The 19,730-nt window shown below is 41.9% G+C and overlaps 2 protein-coding genes across 4 annotated transcripts in view; one reads left to right on the top strand and one right to left on the bottom strand.

Moving 5' to 3' along the window:
* The window catches only part of BCAR3 (BCAR3 adaptor protein, NSP family member), a 90,626-nt gene extending 78,238 nt beyond the window's left edge, over nucleotides 1-12,388 (top strand). For both annotated transcript variants that reach the window (XM_075616432.1, XM_075616433.1), the window contains 5 exons: nucleotides 3,249-3,364; nucleotides 7,337-7,505; nucleotides 7,916-8,027; nucleotides 9,290-9,502; nucleotides 11,869-12,388. In XM_075616432.1, the coding sequence (XP_075472547.1) occupies nucleotides 3,249-3,364; nucleotides 7,337-7,505; nucleotides 7,916-8,027; nucleotides 9,290-9,502; nucleotides 11,869-12,032 (774 nt within the window). In that variant the 3' untranslated portion in view covers nucleotides 12,033-12,388. The remainder of the gene's footprint in view (nucleotides 1-3,248; nucleotides 3,365-7,336; nucleotides 7,506-7,915; nucleotides 8,028-9,289; nucleotides 9,503-11,868) is intronic.
* Nucleotides 12,389-13,666: 1,278 nt separating this feature from the next.
* The window catches only part of FNBP1L (formin binding protein 1 like), a 96,502-nt gene continuing 90,438 nt past the window's right edge, over nucleotides 13,667-19,730 (bottom strand). The window contains exons 13-15 of one of the 2 annotated variants that reach the window (XM_075616435.1): nucleotides 19,425-19,570; nucleotides 18,077-18,235; nucleotides 13,667-15,645 (exon numbers count right to left, since the gene is read on the bottom strand). In XM_075616435.1, coding sequence (XP_075472550.1) covers nucleotides 15,638-15,645; nucleotides 18,077-18,235; nucleotides 19,425-19,570 — 313 coding nt within the window. In that variant the 3' untranslated portion in view covers nucleotides 13,667-15,637. Of the gene's footprint in view, nucleotides 15,646-16,566; nucleotides 18,236-19,424; nucleotides 19,571-19,730 lie in introns of those variants that run through there. The other variant, XM_075616434.1, reaches the window with a different exon arrangement.

Genomic DNA, 19,730 nt, shown 5'->3' with positions numbered 1-19,730 from the left:
CATCCAGTAATCAAAGTTAAAAAAATGGTGGTTTTTGTTATTGTTTTTTTTTTTAGCTAGAGCAGTGAAATAGTCATTAAAGCTGCAGTTCAAGCTCCTGTTTTTTTTGTTTTTTTTTTACTTCATGTGGGCAATCACTACTTACCTAAAGAACTGCATAGCTGCCGGTCAATTCGTTCTCCGCCTATTGATCGGCGAAGTTTGGCGACATCTTTAGATCTGGGGAATGTAAATGGTTTCTATAGGAACAAACATGCTTGTTAAAATAGAATACAAGAAAATTGGTCTTTCAAAGTTGTTGTTTTTTAAACAGAAAATGCTAAAAGTATTTTTTCTTACTACAGAACTGATTTATTAAAAAAAAAAAACATGCCGGATATTGCTTGAACTGCAGCTTTAACAAAACAAAGCTATTTTACAGTTGTTTGAAACAATTTGACGTTAGAGCATTTTCATAGCAATTACAACTTCAGTTCTGGAACACCCAGATGTAATAATAGCAACAAAAACACATAGAAGCCTAAAAGAGGCAGGGTGCTTCAAATAAATAAATATATATTTTTTTGGTTTTAATAAGTGCAGCCTTTGATTTCTAAGCTGCCGATCGATTCTAAGCTGCCGATCGATTCGTTCTCCCGTGATCGATCAGCAAAGATCTTGCTTCCCAGGGTTCACTAAATGGCTGCCTTTCAATTTCAATACATTTTTCAGTCAGTGTAACTCCGTAATATAAGAATACATTGTAGCTGCTAAGGTAATATTATCTATTATCTATTATCTATTACAGTTTGCAGCTCAAACTGCTGAGAATATTGGCAACAAATGATCACAAACAGGAAAGTGTTCCCCCCCAAAAAATACACCCCCCCCCCTTTAGGTAGGAAGCAAAGGACGGAACCCCATTAATTTCAGCTCGGGGGACCACCTGCTTCCTGAGATAATTACCTCCTTAGGGGGTGCCGGTATCTCAGCTCAGATTTAGCTGTCACATCACATGGGCCAATAGGAAGCCGTGTGGCTTACTATTGGCCCATGTGACCTGGGGGCTTTAAACCTGAGCTGAAATACCGGCAGGAGTGTAGCTATAGCCCAGGCAAAGCCCAGGGACCCGCGCTCCTGGAGGCCCGCTCTGCAAACGCCGGTCACGCAGCCGGCATGCCGATCGCGCATGCGCAAAATTTTCCCCAGGGCTACATCCAAGTTTAGCTACGCCACTGGATACCGGTACCCCCTAAGGAGGTGGGTGGTCCCTGGAGCTGAAATTAATGGGGTTCAGCTCCGAAGGCCCCCTGCTTCAATTCTACATTTAAAAAAAAGGGAAGCAGCAGCTATAGGAATCAAAGGACGCTCCGTGTATTAAAACTCCTAAAAAATGGCATTAAGAGTTCAATTTAAAAAAAAATTGAAGTATTTTTTAATACAGCAAAATGGATTTATTTAAAAAGAGCACACACGTACTGTAGGATATTGCGCTATATATATATATATATATATATATATATATATATATATATATATATATATATATATATGTATGTATATATATATATATATATAGGCTTAACCTGTGACCATGCAGCAAGCTTAAGCCTATAGGGAACCATGTTAAAAATGGTTTTTGAAGCAAAAAGTGGCACTGTGTGCTCATTTGCATGTAATTTCCCAGAATCCCTTGCTGCAGTGGAAGTGCTGTGTGCTGGGTGATAATGGTGAAAGGCGGGGTTGCAGACCTGCCAAAGACATGCAGATGAGCATACAGTTGTATTTACATTTACATTTATATATATATATATATATATATATATATATATATATATATATATATATATATATACAGTGTTCGACAAACCTATACATTTGCACGCCCCGGGCGAGTGGATTTAACATCATGGCGAGCTCCGATTGGCCCAAGCAGCACACGTGTGGTACTAGGTGGCGAGTAGATTTTTTGGTGATTTGTCGACCACTGTATATATATATATATATATATATATATGTATATATATATATATATATATATATATATTATATACCCCCTTATTCTGAGCTTACGCTGAGCTTTCATTCATTAATGGGTTATATACAGGTCCTCACTGATGTATTTATTCTCCATCTTCAAGAAAGTTTATAAACTTCAAACAGCAACATATATGGCTATTTTTCTATTCATGGCTCGGAAGCCCTGATATCCAGAACTTTGTTTCTTTTTGTGATTATTATTATTTTACTTAGAACAAAACAGTTGGTACAGTGTGTTCTTTGGTATTTGATTTTGTGCTGTTCGGATGTGGAACAGCAATTCTCTTTATTATTTTTCCTCATTTGTTCTCGTTAATTTTACCTATTTCTGCGTGGTGGATTACAACAGGAATAGTGTGTCTTATCATCAAGAGTTCTCCGGTCCAGGAGATATTCACCTCATGTGCTTTGACACTTTTTGGTATGCTGGTTAATTAACAATTAACTTAATTAACTTAATTAACAGTGGCCATCTGAGACTACAATTACTGATTGGCTTTCGGGCAGGAAGCTGCCCGGCGGCCATCTTAAATTGGTGTAAAAGCTGGCTTTGTACAAACAATGTCTCCAGAAACTGTGTGAGGCCAGCACAATCCTGAACTTGGATATCTTTTTTTGTTTAAGCCTCCTAGTAAAAGAGGGAGGAAGTTACCAGAGGGGATTTGCTACTTTGTTTTATTTTATTTATTTATTTTTATTTATAAAATGTTTAACCAGGAAGTAATACATTGAGTTACCGCTCGTTTTCAAGTATGTCCTGGCCATAGAGTTAAGACAAATAATACATGGTTACAAATACAGTTACATAAATGAACAGGGTATACATTATATACATATATACATATTTGAGACATAAATCAGAAACCCTATGAAACAAATTCTGAAACTGGTGAAACTGAAGGTGTTAAATGGTGGTTCAGTTAACTTTAAACAACAATCCTGGCTTCCCTCACTGTTGCCGCTTCCTATTGGTAGCTTAACTAATAAGTATCTCGGGAATCGGCTTTAATGTGTCTTTAGCATATATTGCTATGGATGGTTGCAAAAGCCTTGCTTCCTGTCTTGTGTTTTGCACGAGGATTTGCTACTTTATATCAACCAACCTCAATTCACCACAAACCCCAACCTCTCATAGGAGTTCTAATATTAGCTGTATAGAATAATAAAAAATCCCTTATTTTACAAAGTAAATAAACCACTTCCTGAACATACCACCTTTGCATTTCTAGGTTACTAGGATTCTTGACGTTTCGCCTGAGGTGGAGAGGATCATGGGAGTGAGCTCTGGTCTGGAACTCATGACTCTGCCTTATGGACACCAATTGCGCCAGGACCTCATTGAAAGGTAAACATGTCATTTGGTTGTATTGTCATTAACCCACAGTGAGACGTGCTCATTATATATTATGATGATGTCATGACTTACTATGACTCCTATTTTACTAGAAAGGAATATTTTACTTATTGATACATGTTTAAAGGTACTTTTTCAAGAATATAGCGTGATTAGAAGAATATTGCATCCCATTTGCTACTATTGTGCATTGCTTCTTAGTTTCAATATTTGTACAGTATATTGAAGTTTTAGGAGAAGGGGGAACAGAAAGCAAAGAATGGGGGGCAGAAGGGGGTAAAATAAAGGTATATTACAGCGTGAGCATTATACATTGGATTATAAATTATACAAAAGTAAAAACTGATGGTCAAATGCTCATAGTATTTGCTGAAGTAGTAATTGTAGTAATCGTTGGTCAACCAGTAGATCCCATTGGAAATGGAGTTCTTTTGGCATACCATGTAGGTAAAAACGCTGACAAAGTACCACAAAGATACTTTCATTCTTGGAAGCCAGGGATCTAAAGTTAGCAGCTCTCTGCTATGGCTATCGGTAGTTTCAGCGAAAAGCCAGGGATCCCATACTCTTGAACAGGCCTGCACAACACGCGACCTGCCCTGCACTCACTGTGCGGCCCGCTGCGGCTTTCCGCTCTCCGTCTCCCTCCTGAGTCCGCACTCCCCCTCCCTCCCGAGTCCGCTCACCCCCTCCGCCTCCCTCCGGAGTCCGCTCTTCCGCTCCCCCACAAGCCCGTTCTCCGGTTCCCCCACGAGCTAGGGCAGCAGCGCGCTCTACCATTGAGGCACTTCCGTGACTGCTGCTTGCTGGAGCGCGTGCGTGAAGTCCTGCCTGCTCTGCCGCCTCCTCCGCAGCAAACCGAGTTAGGGGGGGTGTGGGGTGTCATTTGAGGTGCAGGGGAGGGTCATTTGAGGTGCAGGGGAGGGTCCTTGGAGGTGCAGGGGAGGGTCATTGGAGGTGCAGGGGAGGGTCATTGGAGGTGCAGGGGAGGGTCATTGGAGGTGCAGGGGAGGGTGATTGGAGGTGCAGGGGAGGGTGATTGGAGGTGCAGGGGAGGTGATTGGAGGTGCAGGGGAGGGTGATTGGAGGTGCAGGGGAGGGTGATTGGAGGTGCAGGGGGGGTCATTGGAGGTGCAGGGGGGGTCATTGGAGGTGCAGAGGAGAGAGATGTGTGATGCAGGGGGGGGAGTGATGTGAGGTGCAGGGGGGGAGTGATTTGAGGTGCATGGGGGTGATTTGAGGTGCAGGGGGGAGAGTGATGTGAGGTGCAAGGGGGGAGAGTGATGTGAGGTGCAGGGGGAGAGTGATGTGAGGTGCAAGGGGGGAGAGTGATGTGAGGTGCAGGGGGGTGGGATGTGTGTGGTGTGCTGGGGTGTATTGTGTGTTTGATGTTGAGGGGGAGTATTATGTGTGTGGGTGAGGGGGAGAAATGGGGTATGAGAGATAGATGGGGAGTATCACAAAGGTTGATAGTGAGGGGTTCTGGGGAAAATATGAGGATGATGAGGGGTGCTGAGGGAGAGATGATGATGATGGTGATTTTACCCGTGCGGCCCAATTTTTCCTTGGAGCAGTTCGGCCCTTCTCACTTTACGAGTTTTGCAGGACTGCTCTAGAATGTATTAATGGTGTCATTAAGGAACACAGTAATTTCCTCGCATACCATAGTTTGATTGATTTTATTCTTAACTGCATTCATAACCAAGGCTGGCTGTTTCCATGTAGAAGCAATGCAACAGATTGTGGCTGATAGATTGGGAGTCTTAAGTTTATGCTCGGCCTTATTGATGTTCGGGGGGGTTGGCGTTTGGTAGATAATGCTATGACTGGGTCAGGATGAATGTCGAGCTGAAGAAGTTGATTTAGAACTTCAAACACTTGAGTCAATAGTGTTTTTAGGAAAGGACATTCCAACCCATTCCACAATTACGGAACACAGAGGAGAAGTCTGGGGATATATTTTGTGAAGTTTTTCAGGGCTGCGGTACTAACTATAGAACATTTTGTAGCTACTGTATTTTCTTTTATAGTAGTATTGATAGGGAATGTAGGAGTTTCCCAGATCTCTTCCCAATCATCAGGTTCTAAAGGTTTCCCAAGTCTTTTCCCCCAGTGCTTAATGTAAGACATGCCTAGATCAGTAGGCTGAAGCAATAACTCTTGGTGTGTTAGCGATATCTTGTCAATGGGTCATTTCTGCAGATGGATTCATATATAGTGTTGTCGAAGGGTGTAAGTAGAACCTGAGGAGATAGTGCCTGATCTGTAGAGATACATCTCTGTGTTGTGCATTTGGTGTCTCTCTTTCATTAGTCCAAAGGACTTCACCTGGTCACCATATAAAATCGCTCACTCTTTTAAGGCCACCAGACAAATTGGCCCCTGACCATGTCCGAGGGGAAAGGCAGGGTTGTTAAATAGCAGAGTCACGTTGGTAGTGGGGGAGATCATTTTTGTGTATGGCAGGAGTGTCCCAAATGTTTAGTGAGGGGTTGATGGTAGGTAGAAGTGATGCTTGCATCAGCCAGTCCTTTTTGTTTAACCAGAACAGTGTACTTTTATCGGCCAAGCAGTAGAGTTTTCAATACTGACCCATCTAATAGTGTCATCTGGTGATTCGTGCTAATTGAGCCGCTCTATAGATTGGGAGGACTGTAAGGCAGCAGATTCGGCACACCCAGGACACCCATCTTTTAGGCAGCGACAAGATTCGATGACTGACCTGTAGTTTGTTTACCAGCCGATGTGAATACTTGAGTTTTTGCTGCAAAGTCTTTCGATCTCTGGCGACCAGGGGAATCGGCAAAGACCTGAAGAGGGAACATTTTTGGCAGAAGAGAAATTAGCTTGGAATGAGGTGTTATAAGTAGGGGTTATCCTTACACCTCTGTCATTTAAAACTGGAGTTTATCGTTATACATTTTAATGTTTTGGGATAGAAATTGATATTTAATGCGTCATATTTATTACTGGCTTTAAAGCCAGATAAGATTTCAAGTGCATGGCTTTCTAAAATATTGCTACCACTATTAATCTTCTCATTCCCCGTACTATCACACTATCATCAATTTACATTTTCTGCCTACATGATTGTATTAGACAAGGCAACTGCTTATCTGACATGTCCAAAACAATACTGTGTTAATAACCCCGTCCTGATTTTGAAGTCCAATGTGCCAGTATAATAGAGTAAGATCTCAAGAAGGACCAGCCACCATTATGTTGACCTGCAGTTAGCAGGCAGGTATGCTGGTGGCAGAGTGCCCCGAGCTTAGCACGTGTACACAAGCTAAGGCCCGTAATATAGTGGGCGCGCGCGGCACTTATACTTGGCTGTGGTTAGCCAGCCATTGTATGCTAGGGCCGCGCACGCACGGCAGTGAGCGTGGAGCCAGGCGATCGGGGGGAAGACTCCGAAAAGTATGTATTTACGCCACTACTGCTCAATGTCTGCAATATGTGTGTGTGTGTGTGTGTGTGTGTGTATATGTGTGTGTGTGTGTGTGTGTGTGTGTGCATGTATATTTATCAAAGTTGCACAATATTAATAAATAATTTATTCTCACAGCATGTCTTTTTAAAATTTTATATATATACACACACACACACACACAATGACAAACAGTACCTTTCCAAGCCTGTCGCTCACAGCAGCACGGACCGTACACACAAAAAGTGTGCGTCACGTGCACGAGCGTTCGCACACTATATTATGGGCCTTAATGATTTCAAACAAAGCAGTGTCTAATATTACAATGGGGGTCTAATGATGAAGAGCAACCATGAGCTATATGCACAGCCGGCTTAAAGATGTTTACATGATACATGCCAACCGGTTTAGTCCTCTTTGTAAAGCAGAGTTTGCCATTGTTTAATAAACCACGTCTCCTATACTTGTGATGCCATGCATAGCTGGCTTGTTTAATTGTACGATGCATTTCATGGTAACACATCCCGTTTTAGGCACAGCACCATGGCAATAGGCATCGCAGTGGATATTTTGGGATGCACAGGAAATTTAGAGGAAAGAGTTGCAACTTTAAACAAACTCATTCAACTGGCCGTGGAACTGAAGGATTTGGGAGATTTGTACGCCTTTTCTGCCGTCATGAAAGCCCTCGACATGCCTCAGGTAACAAGAATGACATTGCACTCAGAGCGACACATTAGGTTCTTTTGTGTCATCAACATTTGGTTGTAATGGAATATTTGTGTGTTACTGACCTGGTACCCAGCACTGTACTGAACGTTGCAGTTCTATAATCCTCACTGCGCAGAGATTACAAATAACCCCTGTGGTGTTTGGTGCATTGACAGATTCTCATGGAAATACTAGAACTCGTTTTTATTACCTAGTGTTAATTAACTTTATTTTTACCTGCGCATTTTTTTGAATGTGGATAGCCGTTTTGAATTGATGAGCACTTATATATTGTGTGTGTGTGTGCGTGTACACACTATATATAATGTTTGGAACATACACATCCAGCATGGGTCTCTAGGTGCTCTGTGTAACAATGAATACACATTTTTCTTTGTCAGATTACAAGACTAGAACATACATGGACCATTTTAAGACACCAGTACACACAGACGGCCATTACTTATGAGAAGCAGCTTAAACCCTTTGTCAAATCTTTACATGAAGGTGGAGGTAAGTTCTGCTATCAGTAACATTATCAGTGCGTGTATAATGAATACAGAAAGGTGGTGGCAGAAATCCAGTGGATCAGCGAGGGTGGCGTGGGTAAGAATAACCCATAACACTGTCCAGCCCCCCTTGATGATGTAGATCAGGGGTGCGCAAACGATTAGAGCTGCCCCCCCTCTCCCCCCCGCCTCCCTTACTTTGTTTTCCAGCGTCAAATGAGGCCGCGGGGTCATGTGATGTCACGTCGTGATGCCGCGTTGCCATGTCGATGGGACATGAGACGTCACATGGTCCCGCGGCATCACACCACGCATCTGAATCCCGGTGAGTGAGTTACAGAGGCCTCACGCGATCCCCCGGGATTTCATTTAAATGCCTTGGGGAAGAGAGTGGGGCCTCTGCAACCGCCCGCGTCCCCCCCCCAGGAAAATCTCACGCCCCCCCGTTTGCGCACCCCTGATATAGATGACCCCATATCTACGCCATCCTGGGGGATGAAACACAGCCCTGCATCTTACCTGTGCTGTGTGGACACGGCTGCGCAGCTCATCTTAAAGGTGAGTGCTGGTATTCTCTCTCCCATCGAGCGATCGATAAACGCTGCGGGGATCCCATTCAAAAGCATGGACCCCCACCGCGCTAATCCTTCCGGGCCTCAGAGCTTGCTATCCGAGGTGTCCGCGAGGTTCCACATGTGGTTCGGCGGCCACAAAGATGGTAAGCCTGGCTACATCGGTATATAAATCCCAAGATGAGATTGCCAACAATACCGCGGTGTCACTGCAAACGGTGGTTGTATTTTTTTAATAGCTAGCAGTTCTAAATATAAAACTCTTTTAATGTATTAATGAGTATATCATTTCAGTACTGGATATGTATTTATTTTTAAATTAATATACGATGTGCATATAAAGGTGTTTGTATAAGTGACGGTGCTTGCGGGGTGAAATGAGCTATTCTATAAATAAAAGGAAATGTAATAAAAGTACAATACAGCGCCAACGTGGAACTTTTCAGGATATCCCTGCTTCAGCTGAGCCACCTGTGCTGAAGCAGGGATATCCTGAAAACCTGACCTGTTGGTGGCCATTGAGGACTGGAGTTGGCCGCTCATGGTGTAGCTCATACACGCTTTTTAAAAAAAAATAAAAAAATTGATTTGTGAAGAAATGATCAATATAAACCTATTGATTATATATCGATCTATATTTGATTGATATATGTCGGATATAAAGTCGAACAATCCGTGTTTGTGCCCATTGCAGGCACAATATTTGGTATGCAGGAGACTCTGACCGTTCCCCTGGTGATGCCCTTGGTTATCTTGCTGGAACGCCAGTCGGTCCTCTTCGAAGGGATGGACTTGTGGGAACACAATGACAGGGGCTGTGAGATCATGTTCAACCACCTGGAAACGGCGCGGTTCATCGCCCAAAATGCAGCTGTATACCAAAAGAACGCTGCGCGCATACTGGAAGGTAAGCACAGGAACAATAAAAGCATTACTTGGTGCAATTTACACGAGCAGCGCCTCTCCCCTCCCCAAATATGACCTATTTTGAATTGGAGCTCAGTGTGCTGTCCTTTAAACCGTCAATCCAAGCGTGTTTTTATAGTTGTGGTTTTTTTTAAGTTTACAGCAGATTGAAGCAGGGGGTCTCTGGAGCTGAACCCCATTAATTTCAGCTCCGGGGACCCCTTGCTTCCAGAGATACAAACCTCCGTAGGGGGTGCTACCAGAGATCATGTAATGGAGTTTCAAAGCTCCCCACGCCCTGCGGGCCAATAGGAAGCAGTGATGTCATCAGGTTCGGCTTCCCATTGGCCCACGTGATGCGGGCGCTTTAAACTTTTGCCGAGATACCGGCAACTCCTTTTGAGGTCTCTATAGGGGCGACCATATTTTTTTTTCTCCCCTGGACAAAATATCGAACATGCGCAAACGGCAAGCGCCGATCACGAATGCGTGAAAACCGGGGCATTCAGATACATTTTGGGTCACTGGGACAGGCGACCAAAAAAAAAAAAAAAAAAGGTCTGTCCCGGCTATATCGGGACGTCTGGTCACCCTAGGTCTGTATCTCTAGAAGCAGGGGTTCCCTAGAGCTGAAATTAATGGGGTTCAGTTCGGAAGCCACCCTGCTTTAATCCTGTTAAAAAATGTTTTTTTAAGTGCTTGGATTGACAGATCCTAAAAGGTGCAATGGAGAAGAGTTTTGTCAATCATCAAGTGTTTTCTTTACCCTTGTCCTTATCAGAGAACAAATAAAGTTGTGGGGATGGGGGTGGGGGACTCAATGAGGAGGGGCCAGAGGAAACCAAACCACTAAGTCTAATTTTAACAAATACATTTACAATACTTGTCAGATTTGGGTACCAGACTGTCCTGTATTTGGACACCGTCCAGTAAAAAAAAAAAAAAAATTGGTAATAATACTGGACATGTATGTGTCCGGTATTCCCTCTCTGGACATAGTGACCTGATGGCTTGGAGGGGTGGAGGGGGGGGGGGGGGGGGGGGGCTGCGGAATTTCCTCAAGCATGGCTGTTGCTAGAGGGCTGGGCACCTTCCTCCATCCAGGAGGAGGTGGCAGGAGTCTGGAGCCAAGGAGAGGAGGAAACAGCATGGAGCGGAGGACGGTGCCTGTGCGTCTTGAGCGTATCGCACCTTTCACCATTGCGTCCAGTTTGGAGAAGCCACCTGGCCACCCTACATATGAGACCACTTAAACATGTCCGTGCAATGAGTTGACTTTGGTGGCAGGAGGGATTACCCCTTTAATTACCAAACTAAAGCGAATGTTGAAGGCGGACATTTGAAGTTAGTTACTTGAGGTTCCCTTGTATATTATTTTAGTTTTATCATATGTAAATAAATTCTATTTTATTTCACCCAAACTGTACACTTGCAGCCATTGTCATTCTGTTACAGAGGGTTCCCCTTTAATTACCAACCTAATATTTATTTTTTCCAGCAGTTTAATGTTTATTTCCAAAGCCCCAAAGACTGCAGTAATGTGCACATGCAAACTCCTGTTGTTTTACGCTCACACTTGTAACACTACCAGGCAGCACAGAGTTGCATTCTATGTAAACTGCAAAAGATCTCATCTTAATCTTCTCAGATACGGTTGTGTATTTGTTTTTATTTTTTTAAGGTCTACTAATATCTCTAAGTAAAAGGGGCTTAGAAGTAATAATAAATTTAGGTCTTGGGCAATTGTTTCTAAAGAAATAGTTCAATTAAAATCAGCATACCCTGTACGTGAAAGGGTCCCTACAGTATCAACTCTTTATAAAGTGGTTGTCTTGGGGGGGAACTCAAAGGCGGATAAAAAGCTTACATTTTGGAAGGGCCAGTGTAGTTAAATATATATTGAACCTCTAATATTACTTGTCATTTGCCTAATCAGTTACCCAAGAATCTGCGTGTCACATTAATAAAGAGAGTATCTTTGTGCCAAAGCAGGAGGAGATGAAGTCACAAAAGATTTGTGATTTTACCATTAGATCATTGCTCATATATAAAACACTGACCCCAGGAATGTGCAGATGACTATTTTCTATATAGAGCGTTCTGCCTTAAAAAAAATATATACATATTTCTATATGTACCTGCGGGTACCAATCTAATGTATATACCAGGCCTATCCTGTCTTACTGGGGTTGGTTTCCCACAATGTGATGTTCTATAGAATATTTGCATTTACAAACTAAAAGACTAATGTATAATGCTGCATATTCTTTGAATACTCGTACTAATAATATGTGTTAATAGAAAATAGATTATCCATTCTAGCCTCAAGTTGCAATGGTATTTTATTTCCCTTTTTTCCCTTCTTAGGGTTTAAGCCAGACGATGAGATGAATGAAATCTTCAAAACGGAATTTCAGATGAGATTACTCTGGGGGAGCAAAGGCGCTCAGGTCAATCAAAGCGAAAGATACCAGAAGTTCCACCAGATCTTGACAGCTTTGTCAAGAAAATTAGAACCTCCCTCCTCATAGAATGGAAGCCTGTTAACATGAGACCCAGCTTCTAATGTGTAGTATTTAATATAGAGACTTCATAAAGTATTCTACAGTATTGAAGAACGACGTGGATTGGAGAGATTCAAGAGCTGTAATTGTACATTGTATATTTGTTTTTTTAAAGAGACCTAACTGAGCATAACCGCTAACTATTTATTTACGATTGTTCATAAAATTAAGGCATACTTATATTCCATTTTTGACTACTTCTAGTCTAGTTAGTAGAAAATTGGACAACCTCATTTGTATCACACATTTAATCTTAAAGCAACATAGTTGAATATGACAATTGTTTTGGCAGAACAAGTAAACTGGATTATTTGTGCGTTGTACTGGGGTTGCCTATTATTGGACAAACACAATGAAGTGTCTGCTGCGGATAAACATTTCAAATGTACACCTTGCAAGGGAAACAATGCATTATGGAACAATTATCCCATGTAAAGAATCTCATTGTTATTGAGAATATCCCTCTCTCTGTTTACATCAAAGAATGACAAGTGTGAGCATGAAAAAGTTTTATTTTTTATTCCATGAAAATATTCTCAGAGAACGCTATTATTTTAATTTTTTTTTTTTTTTTAAAACAATGCATTTACCAATAAGAAAAATCAACATGTGCACAAGAGATTAAAAATGCACTGACGGGTTTTTTTATTTTATTTTTTTGTTTTTTAAATGGATTAAGACGACTCAATTTTCCAGAACAACGATTTTAGAACTAACTGTGCAAGAACAAATGCTTTTTTTCCTATATTCATATAATTACGCATTTATGCAGTGTTCCACGTGAAGGCGAAGCGTGAAAACCGTTAGTCGTGTACGAAGATTCCGTTTCCCGAGCTCTGCTGCAATAACCCAACATGACAACCTGCGGATATATTTATTCCTATCCTCAAACTTACACAGTATTACATTTAAAAAAAAAAAAAAAACTACTACTGTTGTAGCTTTGTCAGCAATGAGTAAAGTTACATTATATAAATAACCCCTGTATACAATATCCAAAATCTAATCAGATGTTTTAAATAGCCCCAAATGACACCGTCAGCTGTGCAATAGTGGTCATTTTTTTCTTCTGTTTTATAAGAGGACAACGGTTCAGATATAGAAAGCTTGCACATTTATAGTAAAACAATTGAAGATTAACACTGAAGGGAAGTTCCTACTATTGCTAAAATATTGTCATACCCAATTAAAAACAGGACATGCGCAATGAATTCCATGAAAACCGGTCAACATTGGCGCAATGCCCAATGCAGACGTTGCACCCACTTGAGCCCTCTGAAAAGTGGTCAAGTAGATGGCCAGAGAAGGGCAAACAACTGCAACAGTATCAGGGATTATTATGTTGTTCAATGGCCAGGAATCGATGAAGAAACCATGCTGGATAACACACCCCAAACCGGTGTCAACTGAAACGCTAGTGTGATGCCCGGCTTTGGCGCTAAATGAATCCCGGACAATACAGTTGGGATGCCCTGTTGTGCTACCAACTTGCCCACTTAGCCAATATTTCTGAAAGAAAAGGGGGGTTTGCTTGATTTGCCCCTTGTGATGCCTGTAGTGCATAGTGACCCTGCATTACATGCCCTGCAGCAACAAACCGGTTGAAAATATACATGACTTTATTTAACCCCATATAACAGTAAGCCAGGTAGTGTGTTTTTACACACGTTAATTCACAAGTGTGGGTAGAGACAAGTGATTAAAGTGGGCTCAGTGGACAACTATATATATATATATATATATATACACACACAATATAAACATAATCAGAAACACTTGTTAAAAAAATAAAGTAAAAGTGCACATAATTATAAAGTATTACTGTCAGTTTATCAGGTTGATACAAAAAAAAAAAAGAAGGATTGCCGGGTGACAGACGTATCACTGCGATAGATGGACTGGAACGCCCGAACAAGAAAAGTACAACTTACACTACATTTCTTAAGACATTCAAAAGAATACAATGAGCGTTACATGGTTCGGATTCTGCATTTACAATTTCCAGATTATTTCCTAGAATTTGCCTACGATCGATATTACTGCAGCTGTGGCACAGTTAACCCCTTTAATGCTGAACGGATCTGCTACACATTGTTTTGCAGGTCCCTTAAACACTGAAGAGGCTATTTGAGATAAGCCAGCTATTCTTGGGCCCAATCCTCAGAAGTCTCCAACCTTTCAATGAAAAAATTAAATTAAAAAAAAACCCCAGCAAAATAGGCTTGATTGAACTTTGTTTAGATGTAAATGTAGTATTGGTTGGTTATTCCTTAAGCATGGTCTAGGTGGGATTCCCAGAGGATGGGATTTTGAACCATCGCTCTAAGCTGATTAATAAGAACCCCGGGGGATACTGTTCTGGTAGCATTGGCAAATCAACGTGTTAGGCACTCCAGTTTAAGGCAGCATCTGAATGGAAAAGTAGTCGACTTGGTCTAAACGGTGAAGATCTTCTGTCTTTGGCCAAATGCTCGGTGCCCTGTGTAGAATGATCTTCTAGATTGAGGAGCAGGACTTGAACCACATTTCAAAGATTTCCCTCGCCATTATGGTAAACGTGCAAGACAGAATTGTAGGCATACAAAGTATCCATCACTGATGTAAAAACTGGAATGTAATAAGTTATTGGAAGAGATGGACAGTCGTAGCAGCAAAAAAATGATAGCTATGGGCATTGGTATGAAGACATTAGTGCTAGTGAGTTGATAGTAGTTTTGATAAAAAAAGGCAGAATAAGGCATACAAAGCATGGAAATAAGAATACAGTTATGAAGCGAGGCCCAACGCAAATCTAGGCATGCAAACAGGATGTTAGGGTCATGTATGCAGATGGCACAAGCAGACATTCACAAGTTACAACCCGATAGGCAGCCAGCCTCAATGATGGAAGAGAAACACTAGTGAATATTTAAAAGAGCTGCAGGAGTTATTGGGCCATGGTGAGTCAGATAGCGGTACCCAATTTGAATAATCTGAACTATAGCAACTCAAACCACAATTATACATGTATTTTTCAATTATTTTTTTATTACATGCCTTGAAAAGCAGAGGACAGGTGAATTTAAAAGGCTCAACATTACTACCGAAAGAGGCAATTCAAAGCGTACTTTACGTATTTGGACAAAGTTGAGAGGTGCACGGTGCACCATACAGGAAGGATTTGAGGGATTGATCCACAACGCCCAGTAATTAGCACTGTCCAGAAAGTCAATAGTTCAGATAGCCCAAATAAATTAAGCCTCATCTTAAAGTATCAGTGAACGCAGAACTGCAGCTTCAAATAACATTCACTAGTATGTTTTCCAGTTTTTATAAATAGTTTTAAAGAATAATAATAAAAAAAAAAAGATGAACTGTAGGAATATGTTGCATTTTCTGCTGTGCAGAATACACACCATAAAACAAGATGAGGGTGTCTGGAAGTTGGTCATGGAGTTAGTGAACAATGTATGTATCATGCACTCATGCATGTTGCTGCTCTTACATGTTCCCTGGCCTAATACCCTCCCCTTAAAAGAAGCTGCATGTAACCGCCTTCACCATCTCGCCCAGTTTCACAGATACCCTCCTCTTCAGGAACCTGCAGTCCAAGAGGAGACAAAGAAAAGACAGTTACCAAAGCACTGCGGGGAAGCGATCGATATTCGCACATGTTCTTTTTTTCTTTTTGAAATATAAATCCTAAACCGCGTATATATATTTCAAAATATCCAGCAGTGCAACGCTCAGCGGAAAGGACGATAAGGTCTTTGCCGTGAAATAGCCTTCATGTGTCAAGGTTTCTCTGCTTCAGCGTACAGCAAAAAGGATGGTATACTAAAGGGTGGGAAGGGGTTGTTTGAAGGTTTAAGATCTTCCTACTGAAGACAAAAATGCTGCAAAGTTATACTATATCTCCAACTGCTTAAATAACCTGCAGCTGGCACGTGACGGGAACAGGAATTCAAATAAATCAAACCATGTGACTTTTGGCACTCTCCAAATAAGCAGGGCAGGCACCATAAAAACTTGGGACAGGACTTTGCGAGGGGCGATCTGTTTAGGCCTGGGTTGGCCAACTCCTAGTCCTCCAGGGCCACCAACAGGTCAGGTTGTCATGATATCACTGCTTCAGCATAAGTGGCTCAATCTTCGACAGCCACTGATTGAGCCACCTGTGCTGAAGCAGGGGTATCCTGAAAATCTGATCTGTTGGTTGCCCTTGAAGACTGGAAGTTGGCCACCCCTGTTTTAGGCCATTTATTTAGTAAAGAATCGGAGTCCTGGAAGCACATCCGCTGCACAGCGATACTCTATATTCTAAAACGCAGCAGGGCCATTTCCAGCCGAGCCTTCCCCAAAACACGGAATGCAGAAGCAACCAGCAAAGGGCGCAAAGCGAGGGGAAAATGCCAACCACGTCTCGGACAAGTTACCAGCTTTTGGCACACAGCCCGATACTAAAAAAATAAATGTGACCGTGGATATGGACCGGACGTTAAAATAAAATAAAAATCTGAAATTATATAATTTGATAGAAATGGTTTTGTTTATTCAGTTCATTTAAAAAAAGGACAATGCTACAAACATCACAGATGCTCTGAATTCGTGTTTTTGCAAATTCACATGTTCAAGGCTTCTGTTATTCGGTTTTAACTGGTGAACGACAGAAGAAGAAAATGCACGATAACAATGGACAACTCCTATTGGCTCGGTCCTGGTCCACATCCTTACTCGCCCCACGTGAGTTTTGCTGTATTCCTGATTTATGATATTACATTTACCCTTATTATGGAGTAGCAGAACATTCTTACAGAACGAGTGTCCGTGATGCTACTAGGTGCTGAAGACGTTGATTTGTGTAAGAGTTTTATTTCCCACAGGGTGCATCACTTATTATATCATATACACAGAGCATTTAACCTTCTTAAAAATGGGACATTTTATATAAATAAAAAACACTTAGCAGGTTGTTCTGTAATCAGGAAAATCACTTTTCTAACGGCATGTTTATGCACTATTAGTATTAAGGAAGGGTCTTCGACACATATGGACCTTCACGACTATTACAATCTACCACTAAAATAATAAAAACAACCCTCTGTGTACCCCCCAAATATTTTTACATGAGAAAAATGCTGAAGCTAAGTTCTGTGGGAAGGTCTGTTTGATGGGGAAATAAAAATGTATTCTTAACACTTTAGAAGTATTCGGCCTGGTTCAGTGACTTTTTCAATGCGAGAACGGATCTGGGTGAAACTGGAAACTGAAGCCAGATTTCACGTCCTGTACACACACAGATTTATAAAAACAGAAATTGCGTCTTCAGAAATCCAATGCGCAATCATGTTCTTGCAGTAAGCACATGACTTTATAACCAAAGGTCATTTGAAGGAATACAAGTGTAATACCACAAACTTCCTTAATTAACATCCGAAAGGGGAAAAAAAGCTAAAATGGTAAAACAGCTAAATTGTTTGTTTAGGGAAGGAATTTAAAATGCTGATTAAAAAAAATGTAGTTTAAGGCAACTGGTAATGGAAATTGGTTCTCGCCTTGCGTGCATTTTTATTAAGTATTAGCATTTACATCAGGGGTGCTCAACTCCAGTCCTCAAAGCACCTTCTCCCCTCCCAACAGGTCTTCAGGATATCCCTGCTTCAGCACAGTTGGCTCAGTCCCTGCTTCAGCACAGGTGGCTCAATAAGAGGCTGTCTTTGACGGATCCTCCGATTGAGCCACCTGTGCTGAAGCTGGGATATCCTGAAAACATGACCTATTGGGGGGGGGGGGGGGGGCTGTAGTTAAGCACCCCTAAGTTACATCAGTGAAAACTCAAATTTCTCACTGTGCTCACACAGTGAACAATAAACCTCATGTAAAAAACACCATGCCCATCGGTATCCTTAAGCGCAATACTTTTTTGTTGTTGAGATTATATATAAAGAAATTATATATATATATATATATATATATATATAAAGATCTGGCTTTAACCGTGCATGTCTAGCGTTAGATATAGGTTACTGCACCTTTACTGTTTTTCTCTAGAGTAACATCTATGTATGACGTTGGTACATAGCCCTCCTCTCCATTCTGTCGTCTTCCCCGTGTCCAGCCATCCCCTTTATCTTCTTCAATAATGTACAAGACTTCCCCTTCTTTCATTGCCAGGGTACCTTCATTATTACCTATAGACAGAAATAGCACAGTCATGGTGTACTGGGTAACACTCATACATCGGGAAACATTGCAACACATCCAACAATGGAAATGTTCTGTATGAAAACATCCACCTAATATGATGTGTTAGATAACACCCACTCCTAATAGGATGTGTTAGATAACACCCACTCCTAATAGGATGTGTTAGATAACACCCACTCCTAATAGGATGTGTTAGATAACACCCACTCCTAATAGGATGTGTTAGATAACACCCACTCCTAATATGATGTGTTAGAGAACACCCACTCCTAATAGGATGTGTTAGAGAACACCCACTCCTAATAGGATGTGTTAGAGCAGCGGTGCGCAAACTGTGGGGCGCGACCCCCAGGGGGGGCGCGAGACTGCCAACGGGGGGCGCGGGGTTTACAGAGGCCCCGCGCGCTTCCCGAAGGCACTTAAATTAAGTGCCGGGGGAGCTGCAGGGCCTCTGTAAACCATACTTACCCGTGGCTCCGGCGGCTTCCTCCCTGCGTCGCCATGGCAACGCGGCGTCAAAATGACGCTGCGAGGTCATGTGACGTCACGTTGCTATGGCAACGTGACGTCATTACGCCGGAGCGCGGGTAAGTTGGGGTTTGGGGGGGGGCGCGGGAGTGAGGGGACAGCCGGCAGGGGGGCGCAGGGAAAAAAGTTTGCGCCCCCCTGTGTTAGAGAACACCCACTCCTAATATGATGTGTTAGAGAACACCCACTCCTAATATGATGTGTTAGAGAACACCCACTCCTAATATGATGTGTTAGAGAACACCCACTCCTAATATGATGTGTTAGATAACACCCACTCCTAATATGATGTGTTAGATAACACCCACACCTAATATGATGTGTTAGAGAGAGTTGTATACACAAGTCACCCATCCATTCCTCAAACTATCCAAATGAACAGAACACCCCAAGCCTGCTCATATTAATATTTTAGTGCCATATTGAAACTTTCTGTTGGATCGAAAGATTTATTCTCTCTTACACAACCCTTTAGGGTCTTAATGCAGTTATTTCATGCATCAATTTGTTTTTCGTTCGGCTCCCGTTTGCTTCTCTACTTCTATTGGGAAGTAGCTCCATACATCCATCACTACCCATCATTGGGAGTCAACACGCCGATGTCCTGTGCCACCTACCAAATGAAGATTGGTACCCTAGACATACCGTCAAATGGATAGATGGCTTTGCAGTGTCCTATGGCTGGGAGAGGGTCATCGTCATCATCGAATTCATCAAACTCGGAGTGACCATGCATTTGCGGCTGGACTCTGCCTTCTTGGTTGGCATCTTCTGTGTAGCTTCCTTCCGGGCTACAGTAAGAAACAAACATTTTTCGGTACATTACTATGGTGCCAGACAGCACGTGTACATATGTGCATGTATGTATGTATGTGCATGTATGCATGTATGTGCGTGTATGTATGTATGTATGTGCATGTATGTATGTGCATGTATGTATGTGCATGTGTG

The sequence above is a fragment of the Ascaphus truei genome, chromosome 10, assembly GCF_040206685.1.
Source record: "Ascaphus truei isolate aAscTru1 chromosome 10, aAscTru1.hap1, whole genome shotgun sequence".
Lineage (NCBI taxonomy): Eukaryota > Metazoa > Chordata > Amphibia > Anura > Ascaphidae > Ascaphus > Ascaphus truei.
This window is presented reverse-complemented; position numbering and strand designations above follow the sequence as displayed.